Below are 20,533 nucleotides of genomic sequence, written 5' to 3'. Positions count from 1 at the left end.
CCAAACATTATTATTTTTAAGTTATTATAATTTAAGGAATTATATATCATTAATTAATTATGACAGTAACACTAACAAACAATATCAATTTCTTAATGCTATAGCATGAACAATATTTTTTGTTAGCCCATCTTTAGCTAACACTAACAAACTGGATGGTTTATCCACTCGAGAGCATGCCACGTATGAAAAACATGTCATGCTCAAATCTAATGTCCGTGTGAAAAACATGGCATGCTCAAATCTAAGCCACAAATAGACATCGTGTAGCCTTGGGATTTGTTGATAGTCATTGCAAATGCCAATCTAATCGGAAACTGAATACAAAAAAGACGATAACTGATCAGTTATCGAGCGGGATGAAAAATGATGTAATTACTAAAATGGCTATTAAAAAATAGGGGTTGGTGATAAAAGGGTAAAAATTTAGGGTTGTATGTATTTTTTAATGCCACATTATAGAAAAATAAAAACAAAAAATTTTGTCCAAAAATTAAAAAAAAGGTTAAGGGTCAACAACCCTTATCACTTAGGGGTATGAAAAATAGATAGTAGCCGATTCTCAGACCTACTGAATATGCATATAAAATTTGGTAAAAATCGGTAAAGCCGTTTTGGAGGAGTAAGGTAACTAACATTGTGACACGAGAATTTTATATATAAGATATATTTTAGTAACTTTTAAATAAATATTTGTTTGTTTAGAAGTATTATTGTAATTCATTTTCAATATATCTGTATTGAAAATAATTAAATTAATTAAACAAACAAGCATTACTAAACCCAATACAGGTATACCTCACCTTACATCGGTAATTGATTCCAGGAGATGCGACGTAAGTCGAATTTACTTGTCACTAGGTTAAACCACAAATTACCATTCCCAGTTCTGTATTTTATTTATAAATGCATTTTTAATAATATATGGTTAATAAGAATCCATTTTAAGTTTACAAACAAATAAATTTTAGTTTTTACTATAGTACAGAAAAAAGTAATCTAAATTTACAAATACATGTTTACAATTTGGTGATGTTTACAGTACATCGCGGGCTCTTTATTTGTGAATGTGGTTTCTCTAAGACATTATAAAATAAGATGATTTTTTTAAGGTTAAATAACAAATACGGTTATTAAAATTATTTTGCGATAGTAAAAAATAAACTAATTTATGTTAAATTTACCAATATTGAGTGGCGCTGACAACGATGCCAAATGATAGATATTGGAACTACCGTGGAAAACACCAATAATGAGCACTTAAAGACTGCTAAATAAGACAACTACACAGAAACACAGATGTTTTCATGTTTCGTTCTCTAGGATTTATGATGATTATATTAACATTTACTGTAAATGTACATATTTTAATATGATTATATGTGATTTTAACACTTTTCTAGTGATATTACGACTTCAATATTTGTGGCGGACGGATGTAAAGTCGAATAAAATGACTTAAACTTGATTTTTATTTTTCTGTATACTTTTTTGACAAACGACGTAAGTCAAGGTATACCCGTAAATTTATAAAGCTAAACAACCACCTGATTAAATCATGCTACTTTTTTTGTGATTATATTTAATTAATTACTAATAAAGTAATTAATAAATAAATTATTTAGTAATGAGCCATTTTTAATCGTATTTTTCATTAATTTAATTTGAAACATATGCTTTCCACCTCAAATTAGTAATGGTTTGCCCCTGTACATCATACTTTTCCTTTAACAACAGAGTTGTGCTAGTCATCTATTAACTGCTTTCAGGGGAAATTTTGAACTGAAATAACAGCTCCAGTTTGCATCAGAAGTTTGTATATAGTTAATCAAGGCCTCCCATCCCTAAGGTTTCCATATGTGGTCTCAGATTTCATCTAACTCTATTCTCGAGATTAAGGAAAGACAGATGGACAGATGACAGTGGTAATTTATAGGTCTACAATTTTTTCAAATTGCAGTCCAATTAATTAAATATAATTGTAAATAATGGTGGTTGTTTGGCTTTAATTAAAGCCATACCTGGTCCCACCAACAGCACGCAATTTAATATGTAGAGTATTTATTCCCACTTGTTTACATTTTTCAGCAACATCCTGGGCAGCAAGCATAGCAGCATATGGAGCAGCAAGCATACCATAGCATTATAAACATCCACTAACCAGATTTTTGATTAAGGCCAAATGATTTGCTGGATTATATCAGGCTGTAATATGGCTAATATTTAATAATTAAATATTGTGTAATTTTGCATATAAATAAATTAAATTACTAATTATTTATAAATATTATTTTTATCACGAGATGGTGCCTAATGCCGACCTCTAGGCAAAATTACTTAATATTATTATTATATAGCCATATTATAGCATGATATAATCTGGAAATCATTTGGCCTTTATCAAAAATCAGGTTAATGGATGTTTATATTTGTTGTTAGTGGTAAATTATTAACATTATTCTATGTAGTTTTAATTCATTTTATTAGTGTGGAACAAATATTCAATATTAATTTACATTTTCAGCCACAAAGTACTTGGCCAAAAATTAAACACGTGTATTTGATATTCAGACTAAATAATCTCATTTTAGTTAGAAGAAAGGAACAGAATGGGACAAAAAAGTGGAACAAAACAGAATGAAAACAGCATTTAAAAACAGTTATCTATTCTTTTCCAAAACAAATATAATTTCAATAAATGATCTTAAGCAATTATTATTTATTAATAATCATAATTTAGGGGTGATAAATTGTAACAAGGAAACAGTAATGCTTCTGGCATTCATAGAAAGCAAACAATTTTATTGGTCATCATAAATACTTCCACCTTTGCTGGGACATTAACAGTATGTTCCCTAAAAATACTACTTGGGGGATTACTGAAAAATAACATGCCTCAATGCCAAGATTTAATTTCTTTTTTACTTTTCATCATAAAACTAATAATGAGTTTTAAAAAATAAAAACATATACAGTAAGTATATAAAAAACAACATTTAACAAATTACTTTGCTTTTCGTTTATTCTTCCGTCGTTCGCTACCAGTTGACCAGTCCACATTTCCACAAATACGAAGGCGACCTTTCTTTATAGGCTACTGCCGACGTAACAAAATGTAAAATAGGTAAAACGTCCTCTGGAGCTATCGCCACTTTCCGTAAAAATTACAATTTAGGTAAATATAAAATATAACACATGGCCGACGGTAATACATTGTATAAGTATATAAAAAACAACGTTTAACAAATTACTTTGCTTTTCGTTTATTCTTCCGTCGTTCGCTACCAGTTGACCAGTCCACATTTCCACAAATACGAAGGCGACCTTTCTTTATAGGCTACTGCCAACGTAACAAAATGTAAAATAGGTAAAACGTCCTCTGGAGCTATCGCCACTTTCCGTAAAAATTACAATTTAGGTAAATAGGACTGGTCAACTGGTAGCGAACGACGGAAGAATAAACGAAAAGCAAAGTAATTTGTTAAACGTTGTTTTTTATATACTTATACAATGTATTACCGTCGGCCATGTGTTATATTTTATATTTACCTAAATTGTAATATACAGTAAGATATTTCATTGATTCGTATATAATACAATTATTCCCAAACATGAACTAATCAGCAAAAAATGGCAATTCATCGTAGTGCTGTACTTCCTTTAAATCTATTTGTTTGGTGTAATTTTGGAAAAAATATAACATCATGGATGTCATAGGCAATATCGATTTCACTTAGCAAGAATTAACTGATAAATGCATGAACAGAACACAGAAGAAGATAAGGCTGAAAGTATCCAAGAATTCTCAATGATAAGAGCCATCAACCTAATCACTACAGCATCTAAACAAGCAGGATATTGAGGAGTTACTGCAGGTTTCTGGTGAGAGCCTTACCAATGATGACCTTCAAGAACTGGCAGAACATAAAACTGCAAAATAGTGATTCTGAAAACAAAGAACCGAAAGAACTTGTTACAGATTTCCTTAGTAAAAGTTTGGTAACAATAACCGAAATCGTTGATCAAATTGTAATGAATGATCCAGATCTTAAAAGGGGTGCAAAAACAAGACAAGGTGCTTTGGATGCAATCTTCTGCTACCAATATTTACTTAAAGAAAAAGAAAGAAAGCGACAAATGACATTAGATGGCCTCATCGCAAAAAAAATAAATAAAAAAAATCAAGAATTTCAGAAGAGCCAGGACCTTCATCACAAAAATGGAACTTTATATTTGTGTGTGTTATGTAACATATATTATTATGCAAATTAATATAAAATTAACTTAAAAAATTAAAGTAAAAGTAGTATATTTTTGATCGCATGTTCCCCTTTTCCTATTTACTATGTTAAAATGACCTTGTTTAACACTTTCATTTGACACTTGTCATCTAGGAACACATCCTAAGCACTAAACAAGGTCTTACTGTATTTATTACTGAATAGATGATGCTGACCTCTAGCCTTCTGTTTTATGCAGTTCCAATAAATCAGTCAATATTTGGCCAAATGTTAGATATTCTGGAAAGGCAAGACTATTTGGTATTCAGCAACAGTAAAATCCAAATAATTATTTAGTATTTGGTCAAAAAACAAAATACTGAATATCATTCTTGCATTTTTTTAATCTTAGCTATGGCTTTTAAAAAGATTAAAGTGTCAATGATATCAAGAATAAACAAGTCCACATTCAATGTACAAATTTAGGTAAAGTCAATGACAAAATCCAAAGAAGCATTACAGCAAGATGGATAAGAAACCAAATCAACTGACCTAACTAGAACAAGTTGCATTCGATGCAACTCCTAGGTTTAAACAGAAAGGCATGTACCACTTCCACTGGCACTATATAAAAAGGTGCCCAGCAAGACAAGGAATTTTATAGATTTGGTCCCTTAATCCGGTGTTCCACAAGCTTTTTCTGCTTGCGGCATACCAAAATGTTATTCCCATCAAAAACATATGATATGATACTATTGATAGAATTACGTAATGCCACTAACTTATTGTTATTATTAAACAGACATCAACATCTGTGAGCAAATTTATTTTACATATAATTTCTTAGAATACATAAAAATGTGTGGCTTATAATAAAGAATAAACAAACATCATCTTATTTCATCAGTGCTGAGGCAGATAATAAAATACAAGCATAAGAAACACAATTACTGTGATAAAAATATATAAATAAAACTTGAAATTAACAGAATATGTAATAGTTCACGTCACACCTTTCACCATGTGATGGCACACCGGTTGCAGAACACTGCCTTAATCTAACATTCTAATTCAGGGATGAGCAACACGCGGCCCGTTAAACATGTTTATGCGGCCCACCAAGCATTTCTAAAATTGAATTTATTTATCGACTTTCTCCCATCAATATATTGTTATAAAATTAATTATAATAAAATGGTAGTACATACTAAACCGAAACAATTTTTTGTGATGAGTTACTCACTTGTCGGCGACTTGTTCAAACATGCAATATGAATGCACCACGTCTGTGCTTGTTTGTGTTTGCTTCTGTCACACAATCAGTCAGACTGGTAAGCTGTTAACTAGCAATTTTAGCAATTCTTGTGTTTCTTGAAAGGCGTGAGTGCAATATTATTGTCAAAAAGGTAATATTAGAGTTTTTTTTTTTAATTCAAAATTAAGTTTTCCTACAAATTTTTTTAACTTTCAAATTTTTAATCCATAATAGCATGTCAGAAAAGCAAACAATAAAACGAAGGTTGTGGACAAACAGTCATTTCCAAGAAAAGTGGAAATTTGATTATTTTTTCACTTTCGTCAAAAATAAAGCTGTATGCTTAATATGCTCAGAGACTGTGTCGACATTAAAAGAATATAACATAAAAAGGCATTACGATACAAAACATGAACAACAATATAAAAACTTAACAGGACAACTCCGGATAGATAAGTTTAATCAAATGGAGAAAAACTTGGGAAAGCAACAGGCTATTTTTAAAAATTAAGCTATTTTATCAAATACGGCAGTAAAGGCTAGTTTTGTTGTCAGTCAAATACTGGCAAAAAAAATGAAACCCTTTGCGGATGGAGAGATGATAAAAGAATGTCTGACTGCTGTTGCAGAAATAGCATTTCCTGATAAAATAAATATTATTTCAAACATTAGTTTATCAAGATTCACCATTGCAAGGAGAATTGAAGACTTGTCCGAGAACATAGCAACAACGCTTCGTGAACGCATTGCAAAATTCGAATACTGTTCTTTGGCACTTGATGAGAGTTGCGATATTAGCGATACAGCACAACTGGCTATATTTTTACGTGGTATTAACACCAAATTTAATATTACCGAAGAATTGTGTTCACTAATTCCTATGCAAGGGACTACAACCGGCAAAGTCCTGTACGATGAACTAAAGTCTGTGTTGGAAAATTTTTCAATTTCATTAGAAGAGATTATTGGTATATCGACAGATGGAGCACGAGCAATGTCAAGCATGGAGGTAGGAGTATCGGGAAGGCTATTTCAAGACATTAAGAAGGTCACAGGAAGGGAAATATTCGTTAACCACTGCATAATTCACCAGGAAAATTTGTGTGCGAAAAGATTGAGTTTGCCAAATGTCTCAGTACCAATAATTAAACTAATCAATTTTATAAAGTCGCGCGCGTTAAATCACTGTGAATTTAAAGAATTCCTGAAAGGTTTAGAATCTGAATATGGCGACATGGTTTTTAATACCGAAGTACATTGGCTTAGTAGAGGTGCAATGCTAAAAAGAGTATACAACTTAAAAAGCGAAATACAATTGTTCTTGGATATGAAGGGATATGCCTTTCCTCATTTCGGTAATAAAGAATGGATGTGCGATTTTGGGTTTCTTATCAACATAACTCAGCATCTCGATGATCTTAATGTGGAACTTCAAGGCAAAGGACAGCTTATTCACAATTTGTATGATAAAATTCAGGGCTTTGAGCGCAAATTAAAATTGTGGAAACAGCATCTTTTGCAGAATAATGTGTCTCATTTTCCACATTTAGAAAAAGAAAACGTTACTACTTCTCAAAAATACGCACAATATATAGACATTTTAATCAACGAATTTCAATTACAATTCCAAATGTTCAAAGCTGAGAAGACAGCAGTTTCCATGAAAATGTTTTCCTCGCCATTTAATATCGATGTGGATACAGTTCCCGAAGACTTTCAAATGGAAGTGATTGACATGCAGAATAATACAATTTAAAAAATGTATTTTTCTCAGTAAACATCGAAAATTTTTATAAATCTTTTGTGAGCCCTGAGAAATTTCCGCTTTTGACAAAAAATGCAAAGCAAATGATGTCTCTGTTCGGAAGTACGTATGTTTGCGAACGATTATTTTCAACCATGAAATTAATCAAAAATGACCACCGATCAAGACTGAGTGATGCACGATTAGAAAACTGCGTACGTGTAGCTACCTCATCAATTCCGGCTGATATTGATCAGCTTGTATCAAAAAAAACAGTGCCAAATTTCTCATTGAAATTTGTATATGAAATCTACTTTTTTTTAAATTTTATATTTTTTTATTCTAATGTTTATTATAAATAAAGTTTTGTAAATTATTAATAAGTGTTACTTTATGTGCGGCCCGCCAAAAACTTTTAAAATTTAAATTGGCCCGTTGATTAAAAAGGTTGCTCACCCCTGTTCTAATTGGACTCAAATAATCTTCCTCGTGACTCAATTGGCCTCTCACTTGTTTCTAAATGAAATTACAGGCCATGTCAGTTGTAAGAAAAGATAATTTTTCTAAATTAAAAATCAGTTGTACAGGTATCCCTTGTACCACATGGCATTTCTACAACACTGTTTGAGAATTGGGAGAACTGTATAAAATATCACAATTTTTAAGTCAAACTCCATTATTCAATATTTTTTTTTATTCAAGCAAGCACATGTGTTGTCTCAAATTTGTCCACAGATTTTAGAATACAGCCAAACCTTGGGTTATGAACAAAATTTTGAATGCCATGTTTGCTCCAGTTGTCATACAATAACTCTTGTTTCCAAACAAGCTACTGTTTGACAAGAGCTGTCCACAGACAGTCAACTCCCCATACTTCCTGTGTTAAAGAAGGTCGATGGCCTGACCAATCAATGACAGGACTACTAATTCAGAAGTTAGTGGCACCAAGATTGCCTCATGTCATGTAACGAATCATTGATGACATTGCTATTTAAATTACATTTCAATGTGCATGCAGGAAGATATTATTTCCATTTTTTTGTACGTGCCACAGTAATTTAAATCAAATTGATTAATAAAAACCACATTGACGTTCATGTGATATAAGCAGCATTCAAGAATTCATGTTTAAGTATGCTTAACTTAAATTAAATGACAAAAACTTATTATTATTATATTATATATTATAATATTTAGTATTTATTAATACTAGGTAGCCAGTTAATTAGACTAAAATTAATAATTAAAACTGGTCTTTACACACAAACTAAAACAAGAAATAAAATAAAATGAATTAAAATTGAAGATATAAATGCATGTCATCTTTATAATACTTCTTTGTAGTGTTATACTGCATTTGCACACAATCCATGACTCACTTTAATATAGATTTATCCACAATCTAGATTGCAACTGTAGCCAGTTGAATGCCAAGCTGTTCGCACAGGCAGTCTGCTTGAGAAGAACCTGGCTATTGCAAGCAATGATAAAACTGACATAACTAAGCAATAAATCATAAAAAAAAGGATGTTTCAATTACAGATAAATACAAATACTTTTTCTTGCCGTATATCTAATAATAGCCAGATCTCATCGTCTCTCCAAATATCTTTTTTATTTCTCTGTTGAGATAGCCTAGCCCATCACGTGTTCTGCAGCCATCTTGTTTCTTCTTACATGTGTGGGATTGTGGGAACTCCCTTATGACTGGATCTAGTTTCAGAAACTCTCTTATGTAGATCATGATTGAACTTAGTTTCAGTCGAGATTGAAACAGTCAACAGAGGCCGCACCACGGCACAGTCACTGATCTTATCAACAATCTAGATTGAAATGCTCAGTGCAAATGGGTATAAGTTCTGGTTGGCAGTGATAGAAAATTTCACTTTTAATATACATATAGAATAAATATAGGTATAGATATAGATAAAGTAATATTATATTGCAAGGTATTTTATGCATGTAATACAGCTAAAAAGGTAGAAAAAGAAAAAAAGCGTTTTGTTTTTGGGGGCTGAGGATGGATTAATCCACTTTACATTGTTTCTTATGGGAAAATTTGTTTTGGTTTAAGGACAAATTGGTTTCCAAACAACTTTTTAGGAAGGAATGAAGTTTGTAAACACAGGTTTGACTATTGAAATTTTCAATTTGTTTTGTGCTTTTTGTCAAGTTTTCTGCATTTAATGAACTGATAATGCAATTTTTTATTGTCCTAGTTTACCTATCAACCAGGTGTCAATGTCATTGCTTTCAGACTTTAGTCTTTAAGACTGTCACTGTTTTGTTTTTATAGATTAATCTTTGCTAAATACAAAGTTTATTTAAGCATTTTAAGTAAGTGTTATTAAACTTTTTTTTAACTGTACATAAGTAAGTATTCATAAAAATGACATGAAATACAGTGGTATCTCGATACTTGAACAATTTGGGAGTGTACTATAGATTACTCCCTATGGAATTTCAGGACTGAGTATATATTTGAACTCAGGACCGAGACAAGTTCAATGATACCCTACTCTTAAACCGGAGACCAAAAATAAGTTATCATATTTATGATTTCTTGCCTTTCACAATGCATTCTATGCCATTTTAGAGTTTTTCACTAGGTGACTCCTGCTCTGGACTCCTCCCGGTGGGGAGCTGCCAGCAGGCTGCCCAGTGTTTAACATCACTAGTTATTGATTCACAGTAGTTCTTGAACAAAAGAAAAAAACAGGAAACGTATACTAAACTGCAAGCAGCACCACCTAGTGGAAATCTCTAAAATGGCATAAAATACATTGTGAAAGGCAAGAAATCATAAATATGATAACTTATTTTTGGTCTCTGGTCCAAAAGTAGGGTATTGTTAAACTCATCTCTGTCCCAAGTTCAAATATATACTCAAAGTCCTGAAATTCCATAGGGAGTAATCTATAGAATATCCCAATTTGGTATTTGAACACACATTCTGGATAAAATTTGCTCAGTACTTGAAAGAACAAATGTAACCCTAGAACAAATTTTCAATTAATAACATATTTTTATTTTGTCATCCATAAAAATTTTTTATGATAAAAATAAACAAAATGAAGATGTTGCTTATATTTCTGAACAACAACAACAAAACATTAGACAACAACAATACTTTATAAAAAGAAAACCACCTTGTTTTACTAAAATTAATATTAATGCCTAATACAGTACTTTTAATTCTGATTGTTAGTTAATTGTTGATTGCTTTAATAAACATATTTCTCTATCTTGAGGAAACCGTGTTTTGTATTTTCGTTTCTTTTCTTTTCTTTCGAAGACACAATGTAGTGACGTAAACTTAAACACTGGGCGAATTTTTCATCCTACCCGAATAAAAAGGATGAAAAATTCGCCCAGTGTTTAAGTTTACGTCACTACATTGTGTCTTCGAAAGAAAAGAAAAGAAACATATTTCTCTTAGTAGCAAAAAAAGAATAGTATACTTTTGTTAACTTTTGGAATGTAATACTGTTTTGCACTAATCCTTTGTATATTCGTATAGCACAGATTCGCATAACACAGTGCTTCTTTGATGTAACTACTGTGTTATACAAGGGATACCTGAACTTGAATTAAAGCACAATACTCAAGCTGAGTTTTAATCATAATTAATAGTAAAAATTATCTCCTGGAATTTCACTCTAATAGTTTGACAAAATTGCTATTCATGTTTGTTCAGCATTCTTCCAGCTCTTTTAAAACAAAAATGGCTAGAAACACACACACAAAATACTGCACTTGAATGAAAAAAGAAAAATATTTTCTGAAATTGTCAAAACTGAATAATTAATTAAGTAAAATAAGTTTTTACATGCTGAAAACTTTTCCACTGAAATGTTGCCAATAGAAGAATCATAATGTCATAATGTCATTTATTCTAGTTCTATCTTGATTTAAAAAGTGGCAGATATTCTACACTTGCATGTGAAGGAAGTGAAAGATGTATAATCTGATGCACATATTTAAAATTATTTATTAGAGTTTATTAGTTTTCAACATATTTCACTTCTGCATTAGATAAGATGATCTTATTGATCATATTAACTAATTCATTTATCAGCATATTGTTCTTCAAAATAATTTATGAAGTTGTTAAGGCTAATTATATTATTATTTAACTAAACAATTTCCTAAAGCTCATCATCATCATATAAGCAAAATGCAAATATTTTTGTCAGTAAGTTATTAGACTGTATAATACTGTATTTATAAAGTGATGGGGATATGATTCTGAGACTTATGAATGGCCCTTGGGTAAACACAAGTTCTTTGAACATCCTATATGACCAAAAAGACCATGGTCCTAAATGTGACCCATTAATAGCTATACATCTGCAATGTACGTTGATGAAAATTTCTTTACCAACTTTTGTCTTCCCTTACAAGCTTTTCTTGTACTGGCAAATATTTCATTTTAAAAATACTTTCAATTGTATCTTAAATTCTTGAATCTAGAATACAAATGAAATTATTTTGCAGTGTGAACTAAATAATTGAGATGCACTGACAATAGCTAGATCCTACTGCAAGAAAGAGGTGCAACATGCACCTCTCCCATGACCACAAAGGTGGTCTGAGGTCTGACCCTACAATGTCCGAACAGAATTTTGAATGCCATATTTGTCCCAGTTGCCAAACAAGCTACTTGGCAAGAGCCAACTACAGATTAGAAGGAGACAGATGGTCAGTTCCCTATACTTCCAGTGTTAAAGAAAGTTGACAGCTCGACCAATCAACAATGGGAATACAGATTCAGAAGTTAGTGGCACTGAGATCATCTTGTGATGTCAGACATCATTACACAAACCATTAATGGCATTGTTATTCAAATTAGATTTCAATGTGCATGCGGGTAAGACACTACTTCCGTTTTTCAGTACTTGTCACAACTGAATTTAAACAAAAATTAATAAATAAAAACTGCGTTAAATGACATTCGCAAATCCATGTTTAAAGGTGCTTAACACAAATAATAAAACTTTATTAATAAATATTACATATAATATTAATATTTATTAACATGACTGCCATGTGAAGCATGTGTGACTCACAGTGCTCACAACTTAATAGGCCACGTCGCACATGTGTCTCACATGTAGTACAGTAGAGAGTTGTTAATCAGAACCCTGGTAATCGGAATCGCCGGTAATCTGAACGATTTTCAGTCGAACTGTGTTGTGCTGAATCGAATGTTTTTGATACTAGATTTACTTCTAAAGTATAATTTTCATGTTTTTATATTCTTCAATATATTTATTTTGTTTGTACAAAATGAAGAAATAATTTTTAACGATACGATAGCCTCGATTATTATTATAAAAATTTTCATTAGGCTTAAAATCGACGAAAATTCAACACGAAGCGACACGCAGCGGAGAAAAATTTGAACATTGGACAGGTTAATATATTTTTTCGTACATAATCGGTAATTCGAACAAATCACTAATCTGAACAACCCCAGTCCCCAATTGATTCCGATTAACGACTCTCTACTGTATTTTACTCCAAGCCGAGTTGCACATATTGTTATTTATTTTCAGATTTTGCACAAAAGCAGTCAAATTTATGATTAAACAACTTACAACGACACCTTGTGAACGTGCAGCTCAATTTTTATTACCGCCAAACATTTTCAGTCATGTTAAACGTTTAGAAGTAATAAAAATTGGGCTGCATGTTCATAAGGTGTCGTAGTAAGTGTTTAATCATGAATATTATGCAGTCTCTAAAGAACTGCAGTAAAATTTTTCAGATATCTCACTTGTTACCTCATACCATTGCAAATCTGTGTTTCCTAAGTATTTCGTCAGATGAGGAATCACTATCCATTGAAAGCCCTTAATACCATTTTCAATCATTTCTTCAATGTTGATAGAAGAACCACTACCAGAACCAATCTGATTGTCTGCTCCCTTACTAATTTAAATATTTCTGGTAGGTGTTTGTGTTTGAAATGATCTGGGTTCAACAAGACCAGCAGTTGATGATTTACATACACCCCTTTTTTTATTTTTTTTTGCACAGGAGAGTCAGAACATCAGAAGATTCAGAATAACCATTACTTGCTTTAACTTTCAAAAGGTTCTTAATCTGATAAAATATCATTCAGCAATGCTTCCAAACAAGCTTGTTCTTTTTCACAATCATGCATTTTTCATTTGCTTTTAGATGCTTGTAGTTACTGATACAAATGAAAAACACAAACTGAACAAATATGTAGTGTACAATGAAAGCTGCTTCTTATAATATTCAGGTTCAAATGTGCATAATGTGTGGACCCCCCACATGGTGCCAACATAAAAATTATCTATCTAGGTCATGTGAGGCTCACTTGCTTCACTTCAAAATTTTGTTAAAAAAAAATAACTGCCATATTGATTATGACTGTTGTTAACCTATTATATTTCTCAAATTATTAAACAAATAAAAATGCCTGGCCACAGAGATTGCCAAAATTTTTATCATTATAGCAGTCAATATGTTAATACTAGCCAGTTAATTAACACAAAAAAAATAATAAAATAATAATTAAAACTCTGGTTTCTACACTGAAACAAACTAAAATCAAAATTAATTAATTTAAATTTTACATCAAAGCAAATTGAAATATAATATTTCATTAATTGTGAATAAAGTACTTATTGTCTGTCTTGATTAATTTGGTTATACAGGTACTCCTCACTTTACAACCACTCGCACTTATGACCAATCGAGTTTCGATCTGCAATTCGGGGAATCCCCTTTCTCAGCTTGAGTGTCGGTCAGTGGCAGATGGTGACATGCGCAATAAGCGTACTATAATAGTCTTATAGTACTATAATAGGCTAATAGCGTACTATAATAGTCTTTTTATGAATAAATTTGAAGTTTGTTGCATAATTTGTATAATTTTACAACGATCCTATATTCCCAATGCAAGCTCCTCACTTATCGACCAATTCGCTTAACAACGCAGTCGTCGGAACGAAACTCAGTCATAAAGTGAGGAGTACCTGTATTTCATCTAGGCAGAGTTGAGCTCTATTTATAGCATATTTTTGTATAGTGATGTTTCAGCTTTTTGGTTGGCAGTGATGGAACATTTTGCTTTTAATATATATATATATATATAAAATGAATATAAATATAGATAATATTATATTGCATTTGTAGACATTTTTATGAATGAAATACAGCTAAAAAAGTAAAAACAAAGCTTTGTTTTGGGAGTCGAGAATGATTAACACATTTTACGTTGCATCTTATGAGAAAATTTGTTTCGGTTTGAGAACTTTTAGGAATAAATTAAATTTGAAACGTAAGGTTTGACCGTAAATGTTCTGACATATGGTTTGATTCCTCCTTACAAGAACAAAAAATGACTTTCCAGACACTCCATATATTGAAATTTTTGTTGATACTTCTTACATATTTATAAAACTTTTTCTAATCTCAGTTTATATCGCATAAATTTCTTTCAAGAAATACAGCCATTCAAAACTTATGTTAAACTTTAATTTTTATTATTATAATAATTTTTAAATATATTTTACAAAATTCAATAACTTAAATTTTATCTTAAAACTTTTTAATAAAATTATCAAACTAATTCATACTTTCAAAATTAAAAAAATTTACAATATATGGATTTTAAAATATTGAAATTATAGGAAACTTACCTTCCTGACAAATCAGTTACATGCACAAAAGTGTCATTAAAACTAGCATAGATGTGTGCTACTCCAAAAACATGTTCGCCTTCTAATGCTTGAGGACCAAGAGTTGTAACAGCCTGTTGCTCATCCTTTTGTTTACCCTTTCTTGGAGCCATCTATAAGAAAAAGTATTTAAGATTTAATAAGCAAAAGATTTACATATTATGCCTTAAAAAAAAAAAAAAAATCATTCAATTTTGTCTAGAAATTTAATCCTTCACATATCTGCTGATATTTATATAAATGCAAGAACAAATGCTCTATTGATTTCTCAATGCATTCTATGAGAACAAAAAATAAAAAAGGTGACCACAATACAACTCTTCATATGATATGGCATCTCTAATATATCTGAACTAATTAGAAGAACTAAACAGAAAAGTTTGGTGCAAATCACATTCTTGAAGGATCAATTCTGATCACTTATTTTTTCTCTCTTCTTTCAGAAATGACATTAACACAAGAGACAGACAGTTGTGGTCATCCATAATGATCTCGTCTTTAGGTTAGGTGTACACAACACAATTTTGTTGTAAAATTTTCAAAAATGTAGAGTTTGTGGTATGCATCAAATAATAAAGCATGTGATTCTAATAAAACATATTGTTCTGACAAAGATATCCTTTTTTTTTTCAAAGAGATTATACAAGGTGTCTGCCACAGATCTGAATAACATTGTACACATGGATAAGACTTGATATTAACCTTTATTAAGCAAAGTGAGAAAGAGCACTCCAGCATTTTTGAGAAAATCGACATTAAGAAATCTTCAGTGACTTAAAAGCAAGTTTTACGAGCTTCGTACCTCAGCATTATTATTTCTCCCCCTTAAAATAAGTGTAAAATTTTTACATAAATTAATTAAAAATCACCAGGTTTATACATTTTGTCTATTTATCTACTAGTGAAAATATGTCTTTTTCTTTTTTAAACTTCTTGCCTTGAAAATTCATTTTCTCCCTGTTGTCTATTACAAATACATTTAAAGCTCTATTTCTAAAAATTAAAAACAAAAATTTCAAGTAAAAAAAAAAATGTTTGCTCGTGTTTTTAAAACACTGCACAAAAATTTATTCAATCGTCCATCATCAACTGTTGGCCCGAATTTTTGCAAAAATGTTGCATTATGTATGGTTTACATCAAAACTTACATAGGAAAAAGAAGTTTTTATGAATGTTAATAAAGTATGTTTTGGTGTTGAGGTTATAAAAGAACATTGTAAATGCAAAAAAGCAGCATTTATTCGATGTGCAAAATGTCATAAATTTATTTGTTTCTTACATTTTATGACAAATATCATTTTGTTTCATGTTCTGGTACATCTAGTACATCCATTCCATTTCATGTTCTAGTACATCTGTTATTAGAACATTCTTTTGTTTACACACGTTTTTTTGTTTTTAAATTTTAGAAATAAAGACCTTTGAATGTATTTGTAGTAGACAACAGTTAAAATAAAATAAAGAATTTTCAAATGAGAGGTTTAAAAAAGAAAAATACACAGAGTGTATAAGCCTGGGTGACTTTTAATTAATTTATGAAAAAATTTCACACTTATTTTAAGGAGAGAGAAATTTATTCCATTACTGTGATTCAATCCGAAAAACTTGTGAACACTAAAGAGAAACAATAACATCAAGGTACAAAATGTTTGATAAACAAAGCTCATAAAACTTGCTAATAAGTCATTAAGAATTTCTTAATGTCAATTTTATCAAAAACACTTGAGAAGTGCACCTTACTTTGCTTAATAAAGGTTCATTTTGAGAATAATATTGTATGTGTGGATAAACACATTATTATTTGGATCTGTGACAAACACCACTTAAGGTCTGTTCGTTTGATAACATTCTCTCTCTCAACAAATAAAAATTTTAATAATCAAGTGCAGTACTTAGTTAAGAAGAAATTAGATAGCAATATTTGAATAAATACTTTAAGCAACAGATGACCAGAAGTAACAGATAAGCATATTCAATAGTTCACTAACTGATATAAAATTATTAAAAAAAATATGGAGTCAGTGGCATTCCTGCTTTAAAAAAAAGGATTAAAAGCATTATCTGTCTCAAAATACTCTTTCCTCAGAGAACATTCTCTAATATGATTGTATAAAGCAAACAGCATCCAGTCATCCATCTATATATATAAAAACGAATGTATGTCTGTTGTCTGTCCTTCATGCATTACTACACCATTTATCCGATTGCCATGAAACTTTGGGAAGTTGTTTAATACATTCCCGCAAAGGTTTGTGGCATATGTGAAGACCACCATTTCCCCCCTTCCAAAAATATCTTTATATATGAATTAAAACTTTTATGTCCAACAGGTGGTGCTAACTCTGACAACCTAAGTTTGCTTTTCTGTGAGAATGGACTAAAGCAGATCATTTTCTATCTATCTATATAAATAAAATATAACATTCATTTGTTTCTACCAATTCCTTTGAAATTTTGACAACGTTGCATTCGAATACGCACATGTTTTTATATAAATATACATGTTGAAATTCCCCCTGCTGGGGGGAGATGGACAAGATTAAGGGTGCGATTATGCAGACGTGAGCGAGCGAGAATATGTGGCAAGAGGAGGCGAGACGCGATAAATATCAAAACCTGTCAGATATGTGCGAGAACCAGAAATTCGCTCTCACCAGCGTTATTTCTCGATTCTTGCTTGTGCATGGTTTTCCTTTGTGAAAACTAAATCGCTCGCTCTAAATTTGCATCTGCATAGTCGTACCCTAAGGCTTACAGTAAAGAACTTGGTTTCTATTATACTATTTTAGATGCGTTTTTTGCGTTTTAATAGGTTACGTCAACAGAATATACACTAAAAAGGGATTTTTCAATATTTCCTTGCAGGGGAGAGGGACAGGATTAAGGCTTACTGTGAAAAACTCGGCTTTTATTATACTATTTTAGATGTGGTTTTTTGCATTTTTGATTGCGTTTTAATAGGGTACGTCAACAGAATGTATACTAAGAAGGGATTTTTTGAAATTCCCTTCACAGGGGAAGTGTTATACATTTATAATAGATACCTTTTGAGCCATAACAACACGTGGCCGGGTCAGCTAGTATTCAATATAACAAAACTGAGACTACAGACAAAAGACAACGATCTACTCTAGAAGATTAAAAAATCTTTGAGAGAAAAAGTCATAGAATACAAATATAGAATCATGTTTGGAAAAAAGTGACAATCTCTCAATACACAAACGTTTAATCTGTAAGCAACCAACTTGTGATATAGACTCGACGGTGAGGTATGACCAGAATATGGATCCCAGTTCCTTTCAGCTTTTTCCATCCTATAAAGCTAGTGGAAGGAACGGCGAAACTAGATCGAGGCGCCTCTAGCGGCGATGCCAGGTAACAGAATCGGGGCTACAAAGGTGGCACCAGTGTTGTTCCACCTAGTACTTTTGTACTAATCTAGTACCTTTTTACTTGTTCTAGTACCAAGATATCTAACACCATTTTCCCAGTACCATTCATGAAATCCTAATACCTTTCGTTTCAATTTAGTACCTTTCAAAAAATTCATTTTTATTCTATATTTCTATATTTTTTTTTTACTTTACTTTGGCAGTAAATAGATGTTTTTATTGCTTCCTCATTCAAGTGCAGCAGTTGAACGTATTTTTTGCAATTAAATTTAATAAAAACTAAACTACAAAATAGAGTTCTTACCGATTCCTGTGAAGCACTGTTATTAGCAAAGGAGATGCTTAAAAGCAACAATGATAAAATGTTACACTTGGAAACCATGATCTGCTTCAACCATACAAAATCATTCTAGTGAGGAAGATTCTAATGATGATCGTATCAGTGATTTTTCAATGTAATAATTTTAAAGTTCAGTACTTCGTGTTTATTACTTTTGTTTGAACATTTTGTTCATTTGATTCTTGTTGAGAAATAATAGCATTCTTGCAATATATGAATTTTGTATGTTACATGTAACACTATATATATTTTAATAAATAGCAATTTGATAAATTATAAATTTGTATATTATTTATAAGTATATATTTAAATCATATATAATATATACATACATTCTGCAGTTTTTGGTCTAAGTAATGCCTGCATTAGTCAATATAGTCACTTCTCGACTTACGACGGGATTCAGTTCTGCAACTTCGAACGTAAGTCGAGAAGTGACTGTATTTAACAAAACAGTTAGCAATCGTATACAAGCATACGCAAAGGGTAACTAACTGCAGAACAAAACTAAAGATGACGCAAACAATCGCAAGATATATATGTATATGATATATATTTGACGAAAACTATAAAAAATTGATACATTTTAAAAATTTTTTTAATGAAATTTTTTCGTCGTAAGTCGAGGTGGTCATTACTTGAGAAGTGACTGTAGATCATTTTGACTTAATGTATTGATTCTGCACGTATGTATGTCGTATTATTGATGTTAATATCGATTTTTTTAAAAATACTATTGCACATTACTGGTTAACTTTTGAACCTGGCGGTGCAGTAATATAGGTAACACTACAACCGACCACACAACATTCATTTTTTGAAGTTTTGTGTGGGAGAAATCTGTGGTTCATTATCACAGGAAGAAAACAAGCACCGCATTTCAGTACGTATCCAACCCAAAGACGCACATGTTTTCCCAAAGCAGTTTTCTTTGCCTGTGTACAGGTGACGCTCAACTCAGTTCCACTAGCTCTATTGACACATTCTACTTTAGCAGGAACGTCTAAAGACAAAAATCTTACCTAGGCAAGACTACAAATTAAATTTCTACAGATCCAATCCACTCAAACTCAAGCATACAAGAGGGGCAGATGATGCTTTAGCCATCTAGTCATTATCATGTATATAAAATCCCTTTCTATTGTGTAGTTCAATTTCAATTTTTTTCTTTATCAAATTATTTATTTTAAGTTTTCTTATTGAGACAAAGAATTTGCTTCTCTAATTTTTCTATGAAGTTAAAGTTACTATGGAGCACCGTTTTCAATTATTCTAGGTCCGTTAATTACCTATAATTTTATCGTTTTCACCATTGCAGTATTACTAAAAGTAATTACATAAATAACTGAAAATCATATAATTACTAAACCACGCCATATACTTGAAAATATGCATTTCAAGACCTCGTGAGGTAAACGCAAATAGATATGTGTTAACTGGCGATAAAGCTTAACAAAATATGTCTGTCTGTATATTTGATATACAACGAATTTATAATATAAAAATTACATTACTTACTTACGTTTTCAAGTCAGATGAATTAGATTGAAATTCTTTATCTAAGAATTCTCCAACTGGACCACTCGATGGCCTTACACTGTTGCCAGATTCCGAAAAGATGAATGTGAATGACGTATTCAATTAATCGCCCAATATTATTTACAGAAAAGTTTTCCAAAATGATATATTTATTTTTAATTTTTGTATGAAAGTATTTAATATCTTTAAATTTTATTAATTTTATTAGAAAAGAATTAATTTAATACAAATATACTTTATTACACATACATTGAATATTTTTATTAAATATATTTTTTTTTTTAGTAGCTGTATTTATGTTTAATAGGTGGTCGTCTCTTTAATCCGA

The 20,533-nt window shown here is 31.1% G+C and overlaps 1 protein-coding gene across 2 annotated transcripts in view; it reads right to left on the bottom strand.

Annotated features, from left to right (window-relative positions):
* LOC136969941 (small ribosomal subunit protein uS11) overlaps positions 1 to 20,313 on the bottom strand; it is a 34,298-nt gene extending 13,985 nt beyond the window's left edge. Inside the window, exons 1-2 of one of the 2 annotated variants that reach the window (XM_067264260.1) lie at positions 20,185 to 20,313; positions 14,896 to 15,047 (exon numbers count right to left, since the gene is read on the bottom strand). In XM_067264260.1, the coding sequence (XP_067120361.1) occupies positions 14,896 to 15,047 (152 nt within the window). In that variant the 5' untranslated portion in view covers positions 20,185 to 20,313. The remainder of the gene's footprint in view (positions 1 to 14,895; positions 15,048 to 20,184) is intronic. The other variant, XM_067264261.1, reaches the window with a different exon arrangement.
* Positions 20,314 to 20,533: the final 220 nt, after the last annotated feature.

This window comes from Centruroides vittatus, unplaced genomic scaffold, assembly GCF_030686945.1.
Source record: "Centruroides vittatus isolate TY-2023 unplaced genomic scaffold, ASM3068694v2 contig_1832, whole genome shotgun sequence".
NCBI classification, from domain to species: domain Eukaryota; kingdom Metazoa; phylum Arthropoda; class Arachnida; order Scorpiones; family Buthidae; genus Centruroides; species Centruroides vittatus.
This window is presented reverse-complemented; position numbering and strand designations above follow the sequence as displayed.